This window comes from Felis catus, chromosome D1 (assembly GCF_018350175.1).
Source record: "Felis catus isolate Fca126 chromosome D1, F.catus_Fca126_mat1.0, whole genome shotgun sequence".
NCBI lineage: Eukaryota > Metazoa > Chordata > Mammalia > Carnivora > Felidae > Felis > Felis catus.
Genome location: NC_058377.1, coordinates 102,754,189 through 102,777,782, shown reverse-complemented (window position 1 = coordinate 102,777,782; position 23,594 = coordinate 102,754,189). Strand labels below are relative to the sequence as shown.

Below are 23,594 nucleotides of genomic sequence, written 5' to 3'. Positions count from 1 at the left end.
CTCCATTTCACCATCATATTGATTTAATAGTTTGTCCAAGTGAAATTCCGGGTTGGCGATCACCTTCTTTGCCTTTTGAACATGCTACCCCACTGTCCTGTGGTTCAAGGGCCGCTGTTGAGAGTCCAATGCCGTTTCGTTACTCGCCTCTTGTCTGTTGACTCTTTTTTACTCTCCAGGAGATTTACAGAATCTTCTTCTTATCCCCGCAATCTGAAATTTCATGATTACTGTCCTCATTTGTTTTCCCAGATGCTCAGTGAACTTCTGAACTCTGAAAACGCGTATCTTTCAGTCCTGGAAATTTTCCTTTCTCATTTCTGTGATCATTTTTCCCCCTCCAACTTTTCTGTTCTTTCTTTCTGGAATTTCTACTCATCAGATTTTAAAACTCTTTGAATGATCTTCTTGCTTTCTTCTATTTTCTTTATTATATTCCATTATTTTATTCTATACTTGAAGATATTTTCCCAATGTTATTTTGCAAGTCTATTGAAGTTTTAAATTTTCTGATCACATTACTAGTATTTTGATATCTTTCCTGCTTTTTTTTTTTATAATACCCTGTTCCTTTGTGGATACAGTTTCTTATCCATTCAATTAGCAATATCTGTTAGGCACTTGCCTCGTGCCATCGTCAGTACTGGTGATAGAAAGCGAACAAGACAGAGTCCCTGCTCTCACAGAGCTTACATCCAACTGGGAGTGACAATAAGCAACTAATGGATAAACTATATAATATCAGTAGAGAATGATAGCACTACAAGAAAAATTAAAACAAGGAATGGAAATAGAAAGAGACACTGGCCTTTGGGGATGGGAGATATGGATTATGGGTGACACTGTCTTCCTAGTTTGTGGTCTCCCCAGAAAGGACCGCTCTGCATCCCTGCTTATCGGCTGTGAGTTTGCCACCTGCATTCTGGAAGTCAAATAGGGTTCAGCCGGCTAGGGAAACCTCTTCAAGATTTTCATTAATCCCTATTTTCAGTCTGGCACCTGACGACTGCCCTCAACTGGGTCCGGTATCCCCAGATCCAAAAGCTCTGGGGTCCAACTTCTCCCGAGTAAAAAAGTTGCCCCCAGCCTTTTCTTGGGGCAAGGTAAGGAATCCGGGGTACAATCGTCGTTAATTCACTTTCAATTATGTCCTTGTTTTTGGCACCAGTCTTCCTCTGCTTCTAGAGGTAACCCTGCATCTCAAGCCCGTGACTCTTTAGGGGCTTCCACGGCAAGACTTAGCTAATGTCTTGTTAGCTTAAGAATGAGTTGCCTTGGGGCACCTGGGTGGCTCAGTCGGGTAAGCGTCGGACTTCGGCTCAGGTCATGATCTCACAGCATCAGACTCTGCTGCGAACCTGCTTCAGATTCTGTGTCTCCCTCTCTCTCTGCCTCTCCCCTGCTCATTCTCTCTCTCTCTCTCTCTCTCTCTCTCTCTCTCTCTCTCTCTCAAATATAAATAAACATTTTAAGACTTTTTTTTAAAGAATTACTTGTCTTCCTTAGTTTTCCTCAACTACTCCGCTCTCCTCTCGTGCTCTCTCTGTCTTTACGGGTTCCTACCCTTTATTTTTCTTTTGCTAACATTTCAGTAGATTCGTAGAAGGGAACCCACATAAAATCATATACTCAGCCCCCATGTTTAACCAGGGTAATTCCTATGTGGCAGCCACTCCTAATTGCTGCTGATTAAAAAGAAAAGAAAACAATTTCTTAATTGTCAGGAGTGTTCATTAGTCTGAGTTCACCGCCAGGCAAAGCAGAGAAAATCTGATCCAACGCAGAGAGGTTCAGCCTTGTGGGATGGGATCTCCAGATTCACTGTCAAAAATAACTCAGAGACAATTAGCCTAAGCCTTGAGGGTTTCATCACATCCAGGTACACAGCAAGCCAGCTTCACAGGCTTGTTACCTGTGCAACCACAGAGGACCCCACCTGCCTGCTTGAAAGTTCTACAGCACCATCTTGAAATTCTTAATAATTTTTAAGCAAGGGGCCCAACATTCTCATTTTGCCTGGGCCCCACAAATCACATGGCCACCCCTGTGGCCAGTCCTGAATATGTACGAGGCACAGACACCCTGTGAAGACAGTTTTGCCAACCCAAGACGAGAGCGGGATGTGTAAAGGCAGAGGCCACAAAGTTCACACGGAAAAAAGATTGTCTGATTTAAACAATTCATTATCTTGACAGTTCAGAATTGACTGGTAGGCGGGCTCAGCTCAGGCCCATTGTTAAACCTCCAAGTCGGTCTCTGGTTTTTAGAAATTGTGTTGACCCATCAGATGCCTTTGGTTGGACACAAATAAGACATGTGAGTCACGCAGACAGAAGGCTGTCACAAGGTCACCACCAGGATGTTTCTCTGCTGATTCTGAACCGTTTTCTAAGAAGCAGCTGCTGTGTTTGCCTTCCCTGTGGCCTGACCACTTGGCTTTTATCTACCATCTAGTGATCTCTCACACTCTCCACGTTCAGGGCCTTGCATGGACTAGTCTACGCGCACACGCCCAGGGTCCAGCAGAAACGTTCCCGCGGCTCAGCACCCATTCCCCTTTCTCCCCCCGTGTGTGTGGCAGGCATGTGCCAAGCTGAAAACTTTACACCCAGGCTCTTTTCCAGGTAGCCCCGAGTTCTGGGCACTGCGGCTCAAGTGGACTGAGCTATGGATTTCAGGCCACTGGCTATGGATTTTCTGGAAATGTTTTATTCTCTTGACATAGAGATTAGGCCTTCTTTTGCATCTGCCTGGATTTCTTAAGCGACAGCCGGAGCCGGAACAAGCCACTCAATGAACGTTTAGTTAATGAGTATTTGCCGTGTGCCAGGCACTCTTCCTATGGAGACAGCACAGCGACCACACCCAAACCCCTGCCCTGATGGTGCATACGCTCTAGTGGACCATCTGGCAACTTGGAGAAAAGGGAAGAGAATCACATAAGCCTCAGCTTCAACATTTCTGAGCAGCTCAACTAAAGATAGGAACTTACTTGAGAAAAAATAAATTTTATTCAGCCCCTCAGGGCTACTTAAGGAATAAGGCATAAAGAATATCACAAAAAGCTCTGGGGCTCCTGGGTGGCTCAGTCGGTTAGGCATCGACTTTGGCTCAGGTCATGATCTCACAGTCTGTGAGTTCGAGCCCCGCATCGGGCTGTGTGCTGACAGCTCAGAGTCTGGAGCCTGCTTCGGATTCTGTGTCTCCCTCTCTCTCTGCCCCTCCCCAGCTCGTGCTCACACTGTCTCCGTCTCAAAAATAAACATTTAAAAAGAAAAATCAAAAGCTAAAAAGAAAGCATCAGACAGAGTCCAAATATTTTTAAAAAGAAAAGAAATAGCTTTGAGTGGAGAAATCAGAGTTATAGTGAATTTCGAAACCACAATTCAAAGTAAAACAGAAGTTTTAAATGTATATATTCATATATGTTTCTAATTTATATATGCGTGTGTGAGTGCGTATATATCTTTTTTTTAGAAAGAAAAATGGGCAAAGCAACCGTGGGAAAATGTGATGGTGAGTCTGAGTGAAGGATATATGGGTGTTCATTGTATTACTCTCTTTATTATTACATTGTAATCATATTCTTTATACTATCATTTGATTTTTCTCAGTGAGAAGGGGGAGGGATTCTGTGATTTGTGTGGATCATGTAGGAGGGCTCCTGACTTTCCTACGAATAAGGTGTTAGGAAAAAAATGAAAAGCAAACCCAACCATCCGAGTGGAGAGGAGCCGCCAGAGCCCCTGGGGCCCCTCTCTCTGCATCGAGGGGAGGAGTCTGCTTGGGAAAAAGCCTCTCAAGCCAGAGACCCCTTCCACACTCCGGGCAAGCTGTCTGTCCCTGCTCACCAAGAAAAGGCCGTGCAGCTGCTGGCCTCTGGCCTGAGACTTGTTCTCATCACAAGGGTCCGGTGCAGCCGGCAGCCACCCGGTGGGGTGGAGACTTAGAAGCCCTACCCCCCCGCCCCCCCCACCACCGCCACCACCTGCTCGCAGCACCATTCCCCAAAAAGAATTCGACCCTCGCGTCATGTCAGCTGGCGACAACCGGACTCCACCAACTGTGGAACGCTGCCTCTCAAATCCGAAGAGGCATACCGTGATGTAACACAGGGTGGAAGAAACAAATTGCAGGACGGTATTTCAGATCAATCCCCCAAGTGCTAGAGAGAAAGGAGGGCTGGAGAGGGAGAGGGTTGCAGGGGAGGAGAGGGGAGGGGAAGGGAGGGGAAAAGGAGGGGAAAAGAGGGAAGGGAAGGGGGGGAGAAAAACAAAACAAAAGGAAACCTCTATTTGGCTGCCTGTATGTATATACTTACGTATATACACGCATAGAGAAAAATCTGAAAGATGTACATTGAGTCGTTATTCTTAAAAAAAAAAAAGTGACTACTGATTACTTTTAGAGTGTTTTTGAAGGTAAAGGTAAGACTTTTTTTTCCCTCAAACCATAACAGACTCTTAAATACAGAGAACAAACTGAGGGTTGCTGGTGGGGGGTTGAGTGGGGGGATGGGCTAAAGGGGCAAGGGGCATTAAGGAAGACACTTGTTGGGATGAGCCCTGGGTGTTATATATAAGTGATGAATCACTAAATTCTACTCCTGAAATCATTATTACACTATATGTTAACTAACTTGGCTTTAAATTTTTAAAAAAAAAAACGTGAACTTAAAAAAAGACTTTTTTTTAAAAATTTTTCTTTTATATGGTATAAACTTTCTGAATTAGTCTATCTTTTTTTGTGGAGAAAGCATCTTTCTTTTTACCATTTTTTTTTAATTTAAATTCAAGTTCATTAACGTACAGTGTCGTCTTGACTTCAGGAGTGGAACCCAGTGATTAATTCATCGCTTACATGTAACACCCAGAGCTCATCCCCACAAGTGTCCTCCTTATTGCCCATCACCCATTTAGCCCATTCCCCCATCCACCTGCCCTCCAGCTACCCTCAGTTTGTTCTCTGTATTTAAGTTTCTTTTAGTCTACCTTAATTTGTATTTTTTTCTAACAAAGAACAATTAAGGCTAGGGGCTTTCCCCCTTTGAAGCTGCTGCCCCCGCCAAGGGTGGGGGTTGGTGGGGGGCAGTAAACTAAGGCAAAGCACAGTCCAGATCAGAGGTCAGTCCACTACAGTGGGTGGGCCAGATACGACCTGCCACCTGCTTTTGTCAATAAGGTTCTATCACATCCCAGCCCCTCCACTCATTTACCTATTGCTAAGGCAGCTTCTGTGCTACAAACACAATGGTAAAGCTGTAAATGGCCTGCAAAGCCAAAAACATGCGCTCTCTGGCCCTTTATGGAAGCTTGCCAATCCCTGGTCTATATCCACACTTACCTCTGCGATGGGAGCTGTACCATCTCACACCGGTGGTGTTAGAACACCAACCCCCAAATCAGACTCTGAGAGGAAGCCGTAAAAAGTAAACTTGAAATGTATTTTGTGAACTTAGAGGGTTAAATCAACAAATGTCACCTGATCATAAAGGCCGTCTCCATCCGTCACCCCAACACAGCCCTGTCCACCATTCTTGGCCAGCTTTCTTCAAAGACTTTATCACATCTGATACGTTCTTGTTTATGTCTGCCCCCTTCCTCATAATGTGAGAGCGGTGAGAACAGGAATCTTCTCAATCTTGTTTGTCCCTATTTCCCCAGGGCCTAGAACACTGCCTGGCCCATAGGGGGTGCTCAAGAAACATTGAATGAATGAATGAATGAATGAATGAATGAATGAATTGCAATTCAGCAGCAAAATTTTCCTATCTCTCTCTCTCTGCCCCTCCCCCATTCACATTCTATCTCTCTCTCTCTCAAAATAAATGGATAAACATAGAAAAAAAACCAGAAGAGATATGAAGGAAATGCGAAATCTTTCCCCTTTGGAAGGAAAACATTTATGACTAATGGGAATTTTTATTAGGTTTTGTCATACACCGAAACTATCTCCCCAAGATTCGTAGAGCTTTTTGGTCTCCCCAAGACTTTCAGTAAAATTGTCATTATTCATTCTGCTGTGCTTTCTGGGAAAAGATAAGAACATTCCCACTTCACGGTGGGTGTAGGGTCAAGAACAGAGGTACTCACGGTGCCCAGTCACATCTGAATTACAAGAATAGCCTATTGTGCTCTGCTGGCCCTCCAGTTCTTATCTCTGCACAGACGAAATGCAGAAAAATGTGAAACCTTGAAAGAAAATAGACCCATTCACTCTCCTCGATGAAACCAAAAAAGCCTTGTACTGTTTTAGAAACAAGTTAACTCTCTGTCCACTAACAGATACCAAATGAAGACAACCGTCCATTCAAAGGTAAATTAATCCTCTGTACAAATAACCAAACTTGAATGCCAAGACTAGCGTGGACCCACATACCCATTTAAAATTTTTCCAGACTTTGTACACTATGTCCCATTCTCTCAGCTGAACAACCTACCTGTTTGTCTAAAACAACCTGCCTCTGTAATCCCAGGGTCCTGTAGTTCTCATTAACTATTTCACTACACAGAGCTCCTTCTCCAGGTAGATACTCTTTCTCTGATTAATTTCACCTTCAATCAGAAAACGGCAAAGTGGGGCGCCTGGGTGGTTCAGTCGGTTAAGCATCCAACTCTTGATCTCGGCTCAGGTCATGATCTCACAGTTTGTGAGTTCGAGCCCCGGGTCGGGCTCTGCGCTGACCGTACAGAGCCTGCTTCAGATTCTGTCTCTCCCTCTCTCTGTGTCTCTCTCTCTCTCTCTCCCAAAATAAATAAACTTAAAAAAAAATAAAAATGAAGAAAATGGAAAAGTTACGCACCCAAATTTACAGTGTACGATCTTAAAGGAATCCAATTCAGAAATTCCTATTTCTATCATCTCTAGGTCTTTGCTTTTTTCTGCAAAATCGGCATCTCTCATCTATACCTTTCTCCAGGGATGATAGATATTTTATATCTTCTCGTTACAGATTTGAACCTGAGGGAAATTCGCAAAATAAATGTACAGATTTACCTTTTCCTTCGGAGCCCGATCTCCTCATCCTTGTTTCTGTTCAGATGTGGTGGGGCCTTCATTTCAGAGATTCATGTGGATTCGGACCAGACTTTGCCTAAATTTGCCCCAAGTTTTCAGTTGCTGCCTGCTTCCTCCCTCACTGAAGTCAGGTGGTCTTTTTGTCTTCCTTTCTATTTGTTGTTGGAAATGAAGGGAGTGTTGGGGGGGGGGGGGAGGTGGTAGAGGACATACAGGACAGCTGAACAAATTCAGACATCCAAAGGTATAAAGTGAAAGTCCCACCCATTCCCCTGCCCTGCAGGAATGATTGTTAACATCTAGCACATACCCTGACAGACCTTTCAGTATATGTAGTTTATGCACACACATATACACACACACACACAGGATCATGTTGGACATCTGGCAATGCAACTTGCTTTGCTTTTTTTTCATTTGCTCTATATATTCATTCGTTCTTCGCACATGCAATGAGCATGCATTCTGTTCCAGTGCCCCTTTAGGCCCTGGGAGCACATCAGTGAACAAAACAGACAACAGTTCCTGTCCTCCTGGAGCTTACATTCTTGTAGAGATGGCAGACAAAGAAAATAAGTGAGCATGTGCCATTGCAGCCGTAAGAAGTGCTATGAAGCAAGAGGGGGAAGGGTGGGGGTGGGGGGGGTCAAGCATTGTATTTAAATAAAATCCCAGCAAAGTCTCTCTAATAGGAGGGCATGTGAGCAGAAACCTGGGATGGAAGTCAGACAAGGAAACAGGGTGGCTACAGAAGAATGGGCAAGAGGGAGATCCAAGGAAACGTGGCAGGGGGGGAGGGGCGGGGGCGGGGGGGGGGGCAGGGGGAAGGTGGTGAGAAGAGACCAAGTCAGTCCCTGCAGACCATGGGAGGAGCCTATACTTTCATTCTGATGAGATGGGGACCCATGGTGGGTTTTAAGCAAAAGAATACCCCTTTTTCCCCCCCATTGGCCCCTCCAACCCATTTTCCCTCCCCCACCACCACACTGTTAAAAAATGTACTCTTGGGGTGCCCGGGTGGCTCAGTCGGATGAAGGTCTGACCCATGATTTTGGCTCAGGCCATGATCTCACAGTTTGTGAGTTTGAGCCCCGAATCCAGCTCTGTGCTGACACTGGAGCCTGCTTGGGATTCACTCTCTCCCTCTCTCTCTCTCTCTCTCTGCCCTTACTCTGCTGACTCTTTCTCTCTCTCTCTCTCAAAAGAAATTAAAAAATTAAAAATTAAAAAAAATGTACTCTCACATTGTCCCTATGCCGCCCACCAGCCCTCCTGTGAAAACCGTCTATACCAGTGGGTCCTACCCCTTGTTTGGGGAAAGTTGTAGCTTCTGGCCCAAGGTCATTCTTTTGGTGATTCTGATCCCCTTACAACTCAGAGGTTCTCGATCCTTACTGCACATTGGAATCACCTAGGGAGCTCAAAAAAAAAAACCTATATTAAAATCTAACCCACAGAGATTCTGTTTAATTTGGTCTACAGAGAACTGAGGCATCAACTTTTTTTTTAATTCTCTAGGTGATTACAATATGTAGCCAAGGTTGAGAACAGTGTCATTACTGATCCTCCTAGTGCCCCGACCCTTAAGCTCCTGACCTCCTCCTTACAGCCTATCTCTCCCAGCTAGTCGTTGCTATAATTATGCCATAGACATTGGCACCATCAATGACAACCCCTCCATAACCTCAATTTTAAGACTCCCATCCTCCAGCCAACATTTGCCATCTTTTCAGTCTACACTCCAGTATCCCAGCTCTGGAAACCCCCTAAGACCTAAAGCCCACCGACCCCACCACACTTACAAGGTCTCTCAACCTCCCCATGGCCTCACTTTCCTCCTTACCCGGTTTAGACTCTCCAGTCCGTCACTGTCATCCCTCTTTGCATACATCCCTTGCCCTCCCGTCCCATTACCACGTCCCCTGCCCCTCCCTGGAAACTGCCCAGACTGAGTAGTGAGCCGGTCTCCTCTGGTTACCCACAAATTCTTAAAGGGTTGAATCCTTCATCCTTTACTACATCCTTGATTTCTTTTGCCCTCTCTATATCCAGAATATTTTGGCTCATCTGTGGCCACAGATTCCTCTATTTTATGCCATGCAGGCTTCTACCCCGATCTCCACTGGAGCTGTACTTGCTAAAGTAATCCTAGTGGAGACCCAAACCTGACAATGTCCAAAAGAATATCTCATTTTCTGAATACAGTCAAATTGATACAAGCTCATGCTACTGCCGATAAATGGGGGAGTTTTTAAAACCCATCCATTATATCCTCCTGCCAAGCACCATCAAAACAACAACCTGAGTCTATTAGTCACATCTGGGATTCCTCACCCACATCTAGGGTTCCTTCCACCTGTACACATAGGGAATGAAGCCCATGTGCACTTTGCTTCAGCGTCTCTGATAGCTACCAAAGTTAAAAGAACTTACACAAGGGGCGCCTGGGTGGCTCAGTCGGTTAGACGTCCGACTTCAGCCCAGGTCACCATCTCACGGTCCGTGAGCTCGAGCCCCGCGGCGGGCTCTGGGTTGATGGCTCAGAGCCTGGAGCCTGTTTCCCATTCTGTGTCTCCCTCTCTCTCTGCCCCTCCCCTGTTCATGCTCTGTCTCTCTCTGTCTCAAAAATAAATAAACGATTAAAAAAATTAAAAAAAAAAGAACTTACACAAGAAGAGAAAGAACATATATAATCCTATACCTCATCAAGAAATTAAATGCATATGGGGGCGCCTGTCTGGCTCAGTCAGTAGAGCATGAGACTTCTGATCTTGGGGTTGTGAGTTCAAGCCCCATGTTGGGTCCAGAGATTACTTTAAAAATTTAAAAAAATGTTTAAAAGAGAGAAATTGAATTCGTGTGAAAAACCTTCCCACAAAGACAATTCCTGGCCCAGGAAGGTTTCACAAGTGAAATCTCCGAACATTTAAGGTAATAATGAATGGGATCATTTCCCAAGTCTTTTATGAAGCCAGCTAAGCAGAATCCATAATAACACAACACATAAGAAAAGGATAAGTCAATCCCTCATGATAATAAATGCAAAAGCCATAAGAAAAATGTTGACATATTAAATCCAGTGATATCTCAGAAGGGTTATACATCTCAAAGTTGTATTCCTGGATTAATTCTCATGTTTATTCTGGGCATACAAACAAGACTCATTTAATGTTTAAATGTTAATCAATGTAAGTTACCACGTTTTACGAATATAGAAAGAAAAACTGTATGATCGCCTCAGTAAATGTAGAAAATTATTCTTGATATAATTTAATACCTATTTGTGATTCTTTTTAAATCTACATTTAAATTTTAAATTCTAGCAAGCTGGAAATAAAAAGGCATTTCCTTAATCTGGTCAAATATATCTACCAACCCCAAAAACAAACTGACTACAGCAAACGTGGTTCTTGATGGTAATATATTGAAGGCGCTTCTCCTGAGATCAAGAAGGAGACACGTCTGTCGACTGACGGAATTCTATTCAATATTGAGTTGGAGGGCCAAGCCACTGTAATAAATATTGAAATAAAACAGCCATTATTTGCAGATGATGTGATTGTGTATTTATAAAACCCAAAGGAGTCTGCAGATAAACTGCTGTGAGTTGAGTAAGGCCACTGAACACCAGATCATTACTCAAAGCAGTAGCATATAACCATGAGTGGGAAGTATGAGGACGAGAGTGGTGACGTCTGATGGCAGGTAGGATAGTCAGGATCCACAGGACCATGCAAGGGGGCTTGTGGGTCTCTCCAGAGTGTATCCGCTGCCTTTTCCAAGCCTTCTCCAAATCTGTCTACCCCAGCGTCCCATCCCAGCCTCAGGAGTCTTGAGACTGGATCTCCCCGAAACAAACAAGCTGCCTGCCTAACAAAACTCTGTTTTGCCTCATCCATTTCCCAGTGTGGCCGGAAATGAAGGGTCTCCAAATGCAGGGGAGGAGTGGGGTCACCCTGGACGGCTTCACCTTGGAGCGGCATCCTGGCTGTAGTCCCTCCTTGCTGGCTCGTCCAGTCCTCAGACCCCACACTGAAAGAGGCAGCCCTTCAGACTCAGAGCAGAGAATTCATTAGAATGAGAAGCACCTGAGATTGTAAGCCCTGGGCAGATGTGGATGGAGAAATTAAAGAATCTGGGCAGAGGTCCCACAAAGAGACGTGTGGCCAGCCATTGACAAATGGTCCCACGAGCAAACTTGGTGCAGAGAGCTCAGGATTCACTTCTGACCTCTCTCCCTCCTCCCTGAAGCTTCCTTCGTGTGCTCCCTGTGTGTTCCAAGCCGTCTCATCTCCACACCCCCACGTAAACCCACGGATGGGACAGAACCTTCTATGGCTCATCAGATGGGGCTAAAGTGGACTTGTTGTGTGGGAAATCATTTCGGTGCAATGGCAGGAGCCTCGTGCACCCCCAGGGAGGCAACTGAGCAGAAAAGCTCAAGGAGCAAATTCAGATGTTCAGAAAGAATGGCTTGTTAAATCAATAACAAAATACAGGGAGAAGCCGGGGGAAAGAGACATATTTAGGCAACAGTTCAGGCAGGGAGGAAGAACCACACTACGTGCATCCTGTGTGCGTGTGCGTGTGCGCAATGTGCACGTGTACAGGTGTGTATGTGTGTTCGTGTGCCCAATGTGTGTGTGTGTGTGTGTGTGCCCAATGCATGCGTCTGTGTGTGCGCCCAATGTGTACGTGTGCATGTGCATATGCATGTGCCAATGTGTGTCTGTGTGTGTGTGTGCGTGTGTGTGTCAATGTGTGCATGTGTGTATGTGTGTGCCCGATGTGTGCATGTGTGTGTATGTGTCCAATGTGTGTGTGTGCGCGCCCAATGTGTGCATGTGCATGTGTGTGTATGTGTCCAATGTGTGTTTATGTGTGTGTGCCCAATGTGTGCATGTGCATATGTGTGTGTGTGCCCAATGCATGCGTCTGTGTGTGCGCCCAATGTGTACGTGTGCATGTGCGTATGCATGTGCCAATGTGTGTCTGTGTGTGCGTGTGTGTGTCAATGTGTGCATGTGTGTATGTGTGTGCCCGATGTGTGCATGTGTGTGTATGTGTCCAATGTGTGTGTGTGCGTGTGTGTGCGCCCAATGTGTGCATGTGTGTCTGAGTGTGTGCCCAATGTGTGCATGTGCATGTGTGTGTGCGCGCCCAATGTGTGCATGTGCATGTGTGTGTATGTGTCCAATGTGTGTGTATGCATGTGTGCCCAATGTGTGCATGTGCATATGTGTGTGCCCAATGCATGCGTCTGTATGCGCACCCAATGTGTGCATGTGTGTATGTGTGTGCCCAATGTGTGTGTGTGTGCATGTGTGTGTGCCCAATGTGTGCATGTGTGTATGAGTGTGTGCCCAATGTGTGCATGTGCATATGTGTATGCGTGTGCCCAATGTGTGCGCGCGTGTGTGTGCATGTGCCCAGTGTGTGTGTGTGCCCAATGTGTGTGTGTGTGTGCGTGTGCCCAATGTGTGCATGTGCATATGCATGTGCCCAATGTGTGCGTGTGTGTATGCATGTGCCCAATGTGTGTCTGTGTGTGCACATGTGTGTGTCAATGTGTGCATGTATGTATGTGTGTGCTCAATGTGTGCACGTGCATGTGTGTGCATGTGTCCAATGTGTGCATGTGTGTATGTGTGTGCGTGTGTCCAGTGTGTGCGTGTGTGTGCCCAATGTGTGCATGTGCATATGTGTGTGCATGTGCCCAATGTGTGCGTGTACATACGTGTGTGTCTATCATGTGCATGTGTGTATGTGTATGCATGTGCCCAATGTGTGTATGTGTGTGCATGTGCCCAGTGTGTGTGTGTGCGTGTGCACATGTGTGTGCCCAATGTGTGCATGTGCATATGCGTGTGCATGTGCATATGCCTGCATCCCTCTGTCACCCTCGTGTCCTCTTTCTCTGCCATCAGCTTCCCTGCTGGTCACGACAACGTGGGAAGACGTACAAAGAGCGTCAGGAGGAAGGCGTCTGGAGCCTTCGGTGCTCCGTCAGAAAGATGCAGGAGCACACGTGCCTGGTCAGCAGCTGCAGTGCACCAGGGACTGGCTGAGCAACCGTACCTTTTCTCCGCATGCCCTGGGCAGAGAACGAGTGGAACCCAAAATGAACGTGAACCAAGGGGCCCGACTGAAGACCTCATGAATGAGTGCCTCCTGAGCCTTCTCACGCGCTTCATAATCATGTGCTGCTTCTCATCCTTCCACGAACTCCTAGAAGTATTCCTCGGACGTATTCTCTACCTCCCTTCCCACCAGCTCCCTGGCTCTATACTTAGTTTCCTTTCTTTTCTTTCTTTCTTTTTTTCTTTCTTTCTTTCTTTTTTTTTTTTTTTCTTAAACAACAGGAATTTTTATTCTCTTAGTTCTGGACATTAGAAGTCCAAGGTCAAGGGCTTACAAGGTTGGGTGTTTGTTTTTTCAATTGAAGTATATAATTGACATAGATTCTCTTATCTTCTATAGTAGAATTAATCTTTTTTTATTGTTCTTTATATATTTTGAGAGATAAAGAGCATGAGCAAGGGAGGGACAGAGAGGGAGGGAGAGAATCCCAAGCAGGCTCTGCACTGTCAGAACAGGGCCTGATGCAGGGCTCAAATTCGCGAATCACGAGATCATGACCTAAGCCGAAACCAAGAGTCAGTGGCTTAACTGACTGAGCCATCCAGGCGTCCCTATGATTCAGACGCCCCATGATAGAATTCTTCTTTTTTTTAATTTTTTTTAATGTTTGTTTATTTTTGAGAAAGAGATGGACAGACAGACAGAAAGACAAGAGTGTGAGCAGAGGGGGGGCAGAGAGAGAGGGAGACAGAGAATCCGAAGCAGATTCCAGGCTCTGAGGTGTCAGCACAGAGCCGGATGTGGGGCTCAAACCCACAAACCATGAGATCACGACCTGAGCAGAAGTCAGACGCTTAACTGACTGAACCATCCAGGCGCCCCTGGTAGAATTATTCTTAAGTGAATAAACATGCATTACAGGTCCCTCTGTCAGAAGGATGTTCCATTTGATCCTGAAGATAAAGTCAAGCCCTGTCTCACCTCTGAGGCATGACTCATACCTGCAGCCAAACAGGATGATACAGGAAGTGAAGACACAATTCACAGGGAAAGAGAGGTGGGATATCTCAGGTGGCAGGAGACAGACTCAGGAGCAGCAGCTGTGAGAACAAAAAGAAAGGGCTGGCCCCACCGGGAAGCATCCAAAGCCCGCGATAAGGACAGGTCTAAGACAGACAGTCCAAGAGGTGACATTCACAAAGAATGCGGTGTGAATGAGGTCCCCTGAAGAAGGATGCGTCTGGGCCAGGGAGGGTGAGAACATGAAGAGAAATGCAGAAGGCGCACCCCCGGGGGCGGGGGGAGGGGGGAAGTGATGCTTGGGAGGCTGCAGTCAATCCACTTGGGACTCAGCAACAGCCTCCAAGTCCTATGACAAAGAGATCCCAGTCCTGCAGGGCATACAGTCTGGAGGGAAAATAGGAGGAATCCTGTTATCAGAACCTGCTGCCGATGTACAGGGCAGGAATGGACGATGTCATCAAGGACGGTGATCCTGGGGCACAGGGTGTGGTGCTGAATCTGCTCCCACCTCTCCTGGAAAACATTTTGGATGATTTCTCTAGGGTACAACAATGACGCCAAGCACCTCCAAGACAGCCCAGCGTCTGGAGGCTGGGAGCTGAGGGAGGAAACAGAGACCAAGGGTCGGAGATCCTAGATCTGTGCTTCTTTCCAGCCACGAACCCTGAACGGATCATGTCGCTTTGCCGACCCGCTATTTCCCCCTCCACAAAAGGTAGACAATAATGTTCGCTAAGCAGGCCTCTGAGGGTTTGTATGAAGACAAAATAAGGTAACGCACAGGCAAGCTATGGCTAAACCATACAAATGTCAGTTGCCATTATTATTATTATTTCTGTGTCGTCAGAAAAAATAATAATAACAGAGAAACTTACGGGGTCTCAGGTCTTATGAGAAAGAGGAAAAGAATCACTAACAACCTCTCTTCTGTTAATGAGGGGGGGTGGGAATTAATTGCCTCAAGCCCCTAGGAAGGTGACTTGTGTGAGTGGGTTTCTGTGAAAGTTTCACACTCATTAAACTTGAGGAGAGGCCCTCAAGGGAGAGACTTGAGGAGGGTCTGCCCCGCCCCCCGTGGGTCCCAAACCTCATATATCCACAGGGGTTGTGTCTCCAGGCACTGCTTCCTTGCCCCGCCTCGTCTCCCTGGCTTCCCTTCTTTCCCGTCCCCTCACATCCCCATTTAGAAATTGTAACAAGTATTGAATTGTTCCTCTCTGCCATACACGCTGAGAAGCGCTTCAAACTCATCTTCACAGCAGCCCCCAGGGTTGACACTATCATTTCCACTTTGCAGGAGGCAAAACCGAGTGAGGTTCAATAACTTGCCCAAGGTCACAAAAACAGTCACGGCTGGCCATGGGATTCAAATCCAGGGAAGATCAATAGGATGTCCCATGCTCCTCACTGCCAGGCAGTGGTGCTGCCCCAAAACAAGCCACCAGCCCCAAACAAGCCAGGAGCCAGCAGTGGATGGAAGAAACCCCTTCCCAAAGGCGGTGAAACTTTCAACTTTCGATGGTGCAATTTGCAATGGTTGGGTCGGGGGGAGAGAGAGGTATGGAATCTCTCTGTGGTCTAGGCCACTTGTGTTCACCATTGTCCCTGGAGCTGGGTTCTCAAGGCCAGACATTCAAAGTCTGCATGTTCTCCTGGGCTCTGGGTCTCTGGACCAGTAAGTTGTCTCCTGAGATCCCATCGGTGAGGCTGCCCCTGGGAATGGTGATGAAGTTCAATTTGTCCTTTCCATTCACTTACATAAAAACATCTTTTTTTTTAAAAAAAAAAAAAAAAGCGACTTCAATATCCAGGGAGGGGCCTTCAATATCCTTCAATGCCAGGGAGGGGCCTCTCCCGTGGCCGGGGCACTGTCTGACATCCCTTCATCCTGACAGAATGGAGAATGTCGACTTCTCAAGGGCTCTCTCTTTCAGCAAGTCCCCTGTCTCCAACGACACTCGCCCTTTCAGCCCTCCCAAGTCACCTGCAGACATTGGCACCAGATGTGAGGTCACTTCAGTATCAGCCTCGACACAGAGGTCCCTGTGGGGGAGTTTCACAATTAGGGACCAGGAGCCTTCTCCCCTCTGCACCTCTCTACAGGCGTCCACCTGGCACATGAGCTCAATCCCCTCCGGCTGCTGTTCAGCATGTCTCAAACCCAAAACCAGAATAGAAGTCAGCTGCTTGCTTAAAATGCAAATCCCATTCAGTAGCTGGTCTGGGGTGGAACCAGCTTCTGCATTTCTAGGGAGCACCCAGTGATGTCGAAGCTGCAGGTATGACCAGGTGCTAAAGACCGGTGACCAAAGCTGGTGAGCATCTATCTCATCTGACTGGGAGGGAAAAAGAAAAAGAAGCAGAAGAAAGCGAGGCAGGTTTCTTCTCCCCGCAAAAGAAAACAGTGAAAAGTCTAGCCCGAAAGCCAAGTCACAGGTGCATGCGAATATCTTTTGTTGAGGGTCTCCGGGCACTAAATCGCAAACTGCTTTCACCGGAAATTGCCTTAAGTTAGGCGCTGTTTTGTTGCTAACTGTAGAAGAGTTTAATTTAAATGTCCCTCAGTGGGGAACTGCCTCAATGTTATGAAACGTAACATTGTGCAGCCTCTGGTCTGGAAAGGTGGGCAGTCCTTAATTTCTGTACTGGGAAGATCCCCAAAATAAATTGTTAAATAAAAAAGAGAAACAAAGTACGGAACAATATGTATAGTTTGTTACCATTTGCATCTTTTAAAAAAGAGGAGAAAATATAGGTTCACATATTAGTTACATAAGCGATGACTAACCGTGGAAAGATACACAAGACACTGGTAGCTTCTGAGGCAGAGATCTGAGCGCCGGGAGCAGGCAGGACGAGGACTTATTTTCAGCGTAGTCCCTTCTGAATTTTGTACAACTGGAATACATTTCCCACTCGAAAAGAACAAAAAGTAAAATTGAAAGGTAACCCCGCTGTTCTTTCTATATCTCCATCCACCCAAAAATCCAACGAAATTGATTCACTCGACACTTTCAAGAACCCTCTTAGTGCGTCCCCTGTAGAATTGGTTCTTGGAACAGGGATCGGAGTAGCATTGCCTTGTGTTTCCAGTGTGTCCATGTTCTAGGAGTGTAGAAACTACAAAAGGTGTATATTCAGAGTCTGGAGCCTCTGGGGGGGGAGGGGGTCCCAGTTTCCCTTGGGGGATTCAAGAGACCCGGCCACTGAGGGCAAGAGTTCTCTGCAGATGGAAGAAATTCTGTACACCTAGGTCACCCTTGTACAACTGGATGGTTGAATCAGAATCTGTGGCCCAGAGCCGCAAATGGGAGAGCAATGACTTCCCCTAACAAGCCTTCCCGTAAGGACCTCCTGCTGCGCTTGGAACATGTTCTGTTCTCCCGAGTTTTTTCTGGTTTAAACATCTGACTTGGGCTGGCTGAATTATTGGGTTTTACTATTCTTCTCTGGTTACCTTATTTGATCTATTAGTTTTCATTAAGTAATCTCTCTAGCGTATTTATTTCTCTAGTTATTTATTCTCTTTCCTCAGGCTATAATCCCTACCCAATGAATAGAGGATTTTGCCAAGCATTGTCCACATGGTCATTCAAGTTCAAATACCCGTTCATCCCTGTGTGACCACAAGCAGGTTACTCGGTTCTCAAATGAGGCCAGGGTGAGGGGAGTACCTGGCCTACGGAATAGCACAGAGCAGAGGTTCAACAAATATTTGTTTTGTTTTATTTGAGAGAGGGAGAGAGAGAGAGAGAGCACGCACACATGCACACACGTAAGCAGAGGAGGGACAGAGAGAGAAAGAGAATCTCAATTCTCAAGAGTCTGACCCAGAGCTCGATCCCATGACCCTGGGATCATGACCTGAACCAAAATCAAGAGTCAGATACTCAACTAATTGAGCCACCCAGGTGCCCCACAAGTGACTTTTTTTGATGTCCAAATATTTTGTACATGGAAAAGATTATCTAAAGCCATTTGTTAATTGATTATAATATTTTAAGTTGTAAATTTAGAACTTAATTTTTCTTAGGCCACTAAATGCAATTTTCAAATATAATCAGTTGAATTTTAGATCTAGTAATGTTTGTTAAAATTTAAAACAATCACACTTAATCTTTGGTTAATGTCCCCTTAGCCTCAAAATTTAACAGATTAAATTCCTTCAATTAATTTAAGCACTATTTACAATCAAATTCTCTTAAACAATTCAAAGTCATATACACAAAAAAATCTATAGATGCAAATTCTCCTAAACATTTAAACACCATTTAAAAATATGATTGGGGCGCCTGGGTGGCTCAGTGGGTTAAGTATCCAACTTCAGCCCAGATCATGATCTCATGGTTCGTGAGTTCAAGCCCCATGTTGGGCTCTGGGCTGACAGGTCAGAGCCTGGAGCCTGCTTCAGGTTCTGTGTCTCCCTTTCTCTCTGCCCCTCCCTGACTTGCACTCTGTCTCTCTGTCTCTCTGTCTCTCTCTCTCTCTCTCTCTCTCTCTCTCTCTCTTTCTCCATGAGAATAAATAAACATTAAAAAAGAAAATAAATATGACTAATTAGGGGTGTCTGGGTGGCTGACACAGCCACCAGTTCGTTGAGCATCTCACTTTGACTCAGGTCTGCCCTGAGTCACTTTGACTCAGGCTCTGCCCTGACAGCTTGAAGCCTGCTTCAGATTCTGTGTCTCCCCTTCTCTCTGCCCCTCCCCCTCTGTGTTCACTCTCTCTCTCTCTCTCAAAAATAAACATTTTTTTAAATAATAAAAAATAAGAAGAAGAACAAATATAATTAATTAAATGCTCTTGAACTTTTTAAACCACAATCACAAATTTAATGTACCTCATTTCCCAAGCCCTTCAGAAGACTTCATAAGTGTTTAAACAACTCCTCAAAATTACTAAATCAAAAACTATATATCTAATAAATCAAATGTTCCTCTGCATTTTAGCATCCTCCTTATGTTACGTCAAATTAAGGAGCTACTCTTTTTTAAATTTTTTTATGTTTATTTTTGATGGCGGGGAGGGAGGGGCAGAGAGAGAGGGGGACAGAGGATCTGAAGTGGGCTCTGTGCTGATAGCAGAGAGCCTGATGTGGGGCTCAACCTCTCAAAACATGAGATCATGACCTGAGCCTAACTCGGGCGCTTAACCGACTGAGCCACCCAGGAGCCCTGCAGATACTCTTAACCATCTCAACCACCTCAAATCGTATATTAATATGTATATATTCAAATGCGTATTCAAGTTCATATTAAATGATATACTTGTTACCAAAAATTTATCATCTTATAAAGACATCTTACCAAAATTATCAATATAGGCTGCAAAGCATATACCCATCTGAAAAGAATCACCCTAAGGCCTCCACGGCTGGAGTTAAAAATTTATGGTTGTCAGAGATTCAAGATGAGGGCTGTGAATTCAGACATTTGGGCCCAAACTCCAGGACTGGAAATCCACCCCCAAGGTCCAGCCCACCTTGCACGTTTAGCGGCCGAACCGCCTCCCGTAGTCAGGTTCTGCTGCCGTGACCCTAAGACACTACAGGCACCAGCTTTCAGCGGCTCTGGGTTTCACAGGACATCGTCGTCTGATTCCACCCCTACCCACTTCTTATCATAACCCTTCCCCAATTTTTACCACCTGATTTGGGCAACGGGAATTCTGAACCCACCCATCTGGGTAGTAACTGTCCTCTTGGCAGCCAGGTTTGCCTCCAAGAGACTCCGTATCTTCTTTACCGCTTCCTTACCCCCATTCGATAAGCGTTTACTGAGAGGTTACTACGTGCCAGTCGCCGGAGATACAGCAATGAACGAAAAATTGACAGAAATGCCTGGTTCTGCGGTTCTAGCATCCTAATATCAAGACAGAGATGGTAAGCAACAGCAAGAAGTCATGCGTATGTTGCATGTGTATGTTTCTCTATCAGAAGAGAAAAGGTCTGGGGCGTCTGGGTGGCTCAGTCCGTTAAGCGTCCGACTTCAGCTCGGGTCATGGTCTCACGGTTTGAGAGTTTGAGCCCCGCATCAAGCTCTGTGCTGACAGCTCAGAGCCTGGAGCCTGCTTCAGATTCTGTCTGTCTGTCTGTCTCTCTCTCTCTCAAAAATAAACATTTAGGGGCGCCTAGGTGGCGCAGTCGGTTAAGCGTCCGACTTCAGCCAGGTCACGATCTCACGGTCCGTGAGTTCGAGCCCCGCGTCAGGCTCTGGGCTGATGGCTCAGAGCCTGGAGCCTGTTTCCGACTCTGTGTCTCCCTCTCTCTCTCTGCCCCTCCCCCGTTCATGCTCTGTCTCTCTCTGTCCCAAATAAATAAATAAACGTTGAAAAAAAAATTAAAAAAATAAATAAATAAAATAAACATTTAAAAAAAAAAAAGATTCTTTAGAAGAGAAAAGGTCCTCTGAGGAGGAAAAGGAAACAGAGAAGAGGGATAGTGAGTGCTGATGTAGGGCAGGGTTTCATTGTCAATAAGATGCTTAGGGAAGGCTTTACAAGCAGGTGACATCTGAGCCTGAACTTAAAGGAAATGAGGGAAGGAGCTCTGTGGCTAACCGGAACAAGAGTGCTCCGAGGGGCAGGGACAGCGGTGCAGATGTCCTGAATCACACCTGTGTGTCCTAAGAGGGCCAAGGAGGCACGAGTCGCTGGAGCAGGGTAAGCAAGAGGGAAAAGAGTGGGCCAGAGGACAGAGAGGTGCAAGGAAGTGATGGAGTAGTAGCCAGGCTCCCAGAGCCATTGTGAGCAATCTGCATTTCTCTGGTGTGGTGACAGGCTTGCCCTGGTTTCTCCTCTTAATAAGAAAGCAGGACACCAGCTAAGAGCAGTTGCATTAATTCAAGCAAGCTTATGAGGGTGCCTTGCAAAGAAGGGGTGGGAAGCTGGTACTTATTTTGAAGGTAGAGCCGATGTGATTTGCCGAGGGGTTCAATGAGGGGTAAGAAGAAAGGTGGCCAAAAATGGTTTTGGCCAAAACAACTGAGAGGATCCTGCTAGCATTCCCTGAATGAGGAAGATTTTATCGAATTGAGAATTTCTATTTATTCACTGACACCAGCACTTGATAGATACCAGGGCACAAATTACTGAGATATGAAGTCACTCTCCAGCTGCTAGGGGTAAGAAAGTCCAACAGGAGGGGCGCCTGGGTGACTCAGTCGGTTAAGCTGCCGACTTCGGCTTGGGTCAAGATCTCACAGCTTGTGAGTTCGAGCCCCACGCCGGGCTCTGTGCTGACAGCTCGGAGCCTGGACCCTGTTTTGGATTCTATGTCTCCCTCTCTCTCTGCCCCTGCCCTGCTCTCACTCTGTCTCTCTCAAAAATAAGTAAACATTAAAAATTAAAAAATAAAGTCCAACAGGAAAGATGGACGGGTGTTTTATTTTTAAAGTTAAAATACAGTGTCATGTCAAGTAAAGGAGCATCTGTGCAAGTCCAGGGAGAGAGAGAGGGGATGGACCTCTAAGCTGGGTCTGGAGAGACCAAAGGACATTCCAACAAGAATGTAGAATTTGAAAAAGCACAGACATTTGCAATCACGCGCTGTGTTTGTGGAAGTAAGTTGTCCAGAATTGCAAGTTGAGTGCACGGTAGCACAGAGGCGTTGCAGAGGATGTGTGGCAAGTTGAAGAATGTAGACATTATCCTGAGGGGTACAGAGGACCTTCAGTACCTCGCATGAGGATGACATGATGGGATTGATATGGAGTTTGGGGGCCAGCCTGCCACTCAGAGATGCACGCAGTGGAAGAGGTTAAAGGCTACCTCTTTGATGAGAATGTTAACATTCTTGTTTCTCCTCCCCGCATTCATTGTCCTGTGGGTAACACACCATTGGGATGATATCGGGGCAGAATCACACCGCAGTGACAAGATTCATCCTGCTGGGCCTCACAGACCAGGCAGACCAAAAACAACTCCTCTTTGCCGTCTTCCTGATGATCTGCACCGTGACACTGGCGGGCAACCTGGGCATGATAGACCTGATCCGTGCCAGCTCCGCCCTCCACACCCCCATGTACTTTCTTCTGAGCGTGCTCTCCTTCCTGGACACCTGCAATTCCTCCGTGTTCACCCCCGGGCTGCTGATCAGCATCCTCACCACGGACCGGTCCATCTCGTTTACAGGCTGTGTGGTCCAGATGGCCTCCGTGATCCTCCACGGCACAGGGGAGCCTGCTCTTGGCCATAATGGCCTATGATCGATTTGTGGCCATCTGCCACCCTCTCCTCTACCACGCCATCATGTCTAAGCGTTTGTGCATCCAGCTGGTAATGGTCACCTACGCTGCGGGAGTGTTCGTTTCAGCTCCGCAGACAAGGAATGCCTTCATCTTGCCCTACTGTGGTCCCAACGTCATTGATCGTTTCTTCTGTGACATCCTCCCTGTGCTCCAACTGGCCTGCTCAGACACCACAGTGGCCAACGTCATCCTGCTTTGCCTCTCTGCCTGGGTCACTGTCCCCATGGTCTCAGCCGTCTTGATCTCTTATGCCTTCATCCTGGTCACAATCTGTAGGATGAGGTCCCTGGAGGCCCAGCACAAAGCTTTCTCCACTTGTGCCTCCCACCTCACTGCCTCTCCCTCTTCTACGGGTCTGTGTTCTTTGTCTATGTCCAACCCAACCCTGGAAGTGCTGCAGCCTATAACAAGGGCCTCTCTGTGTTCTACACCATTGTGATCCCCATGCTGAACCCCCTGGTCTACAGCTTAAGGAACAAAGATGTCGAGGCTGCTGTACAAATTAGGGTCCTTAACTTCAGCAGAAAAGGAATTTGTTAGCAAGGTATCTGGTAGCTCATAAAACAGAAGAGAAGCCTGGGACAGGAACCAAGAGTGGCCAAGCACAGCTGAACACTTGCCACAAGAATGGTATGTGCAGGCTGCCACCATAGGGGACATTGTCCATTGCCACGGCTAGCGCTGCTGCCCCTGGGCATTCAGCACTGCTCAGCTGCCGGAAAAAGCCACCTACACTAGCCACTGTACGACCCTCTATAGCGTCCAGCCACATATCAGCTCTAACTGACCCTACACCCTTCCATCATTCCCTGAAGTTCAAGCCCTAGGCAGGAACATCTACCTGGTTGGCAACATCACTATTCTACTTCCGTCAATACACTACATTCAGCTCGGATCTGTTACATCCCCTGATATCCTACATCCACACTTGGTTTTTTTAACCATTTTTAATGTTTATTTCTTTGTTTTGAGAGAAAGAGAGCAAGCAGAGAAGGGACAGAGAAAGAGGAAGAGAGAGAATCCCAAGCAGGCTCCAAGCTGTCATTGCGGAGCCTGATGCAGGGCTCGATCTCCTGGACCATGAGATATCAAGAGTTGGGAGCTTAACAAACTGAGCCACCCAGGTGCCCCCCTTGTACATCCACACTTGTATCTTACAGACCCCTAGGACCTCCAATCAGTGGTCCCAGAAGTGAGAGTCAGATTCTTTTTTTTTTTTTCATTTTT

General features: G+C 46.3%; 1 protein-coding gene and 1 long non-coding RNA gene across 2 annotated transcripts; one reads left to right on the top strand and one right to left on the bottom strand.

Annotated features, from left to right (window-relative positions):
• Positions 1 to 4,657: 4,657 nt before the first annotated feature.
• LOC123380295 lies at positions 4,658 to 7,115 on the bottom strand. Its single transcript, XR_006585816.1, has 2 exons — positions 6,997 to 7,115; positions 4,658 to 6,191 (listed from the first exon to the last, which is right to left on the bottom strand). It is a non-coding gene; the product is annotated as an uncharacterized LOC123380295 (long non-coding RNA).
• Positions 7,116 to 21,962: 14,847 nt separating this feature from the next.
• On the top strand, positions 21,963 to 22,907 carry LOC101088432 (olfactory receptor 1009-like). Its single transcript, XM_023239742.2, is given in 3 exon segments — positions 21,963 to 22,297; positions 22,299 to 22,696; positions 22,699 to 22,907. Coding segments are annotated over 3 exon segments (942 nt in total).
• Positions 22,908 to 23,594: the final 687 nt, after the last annotated feature.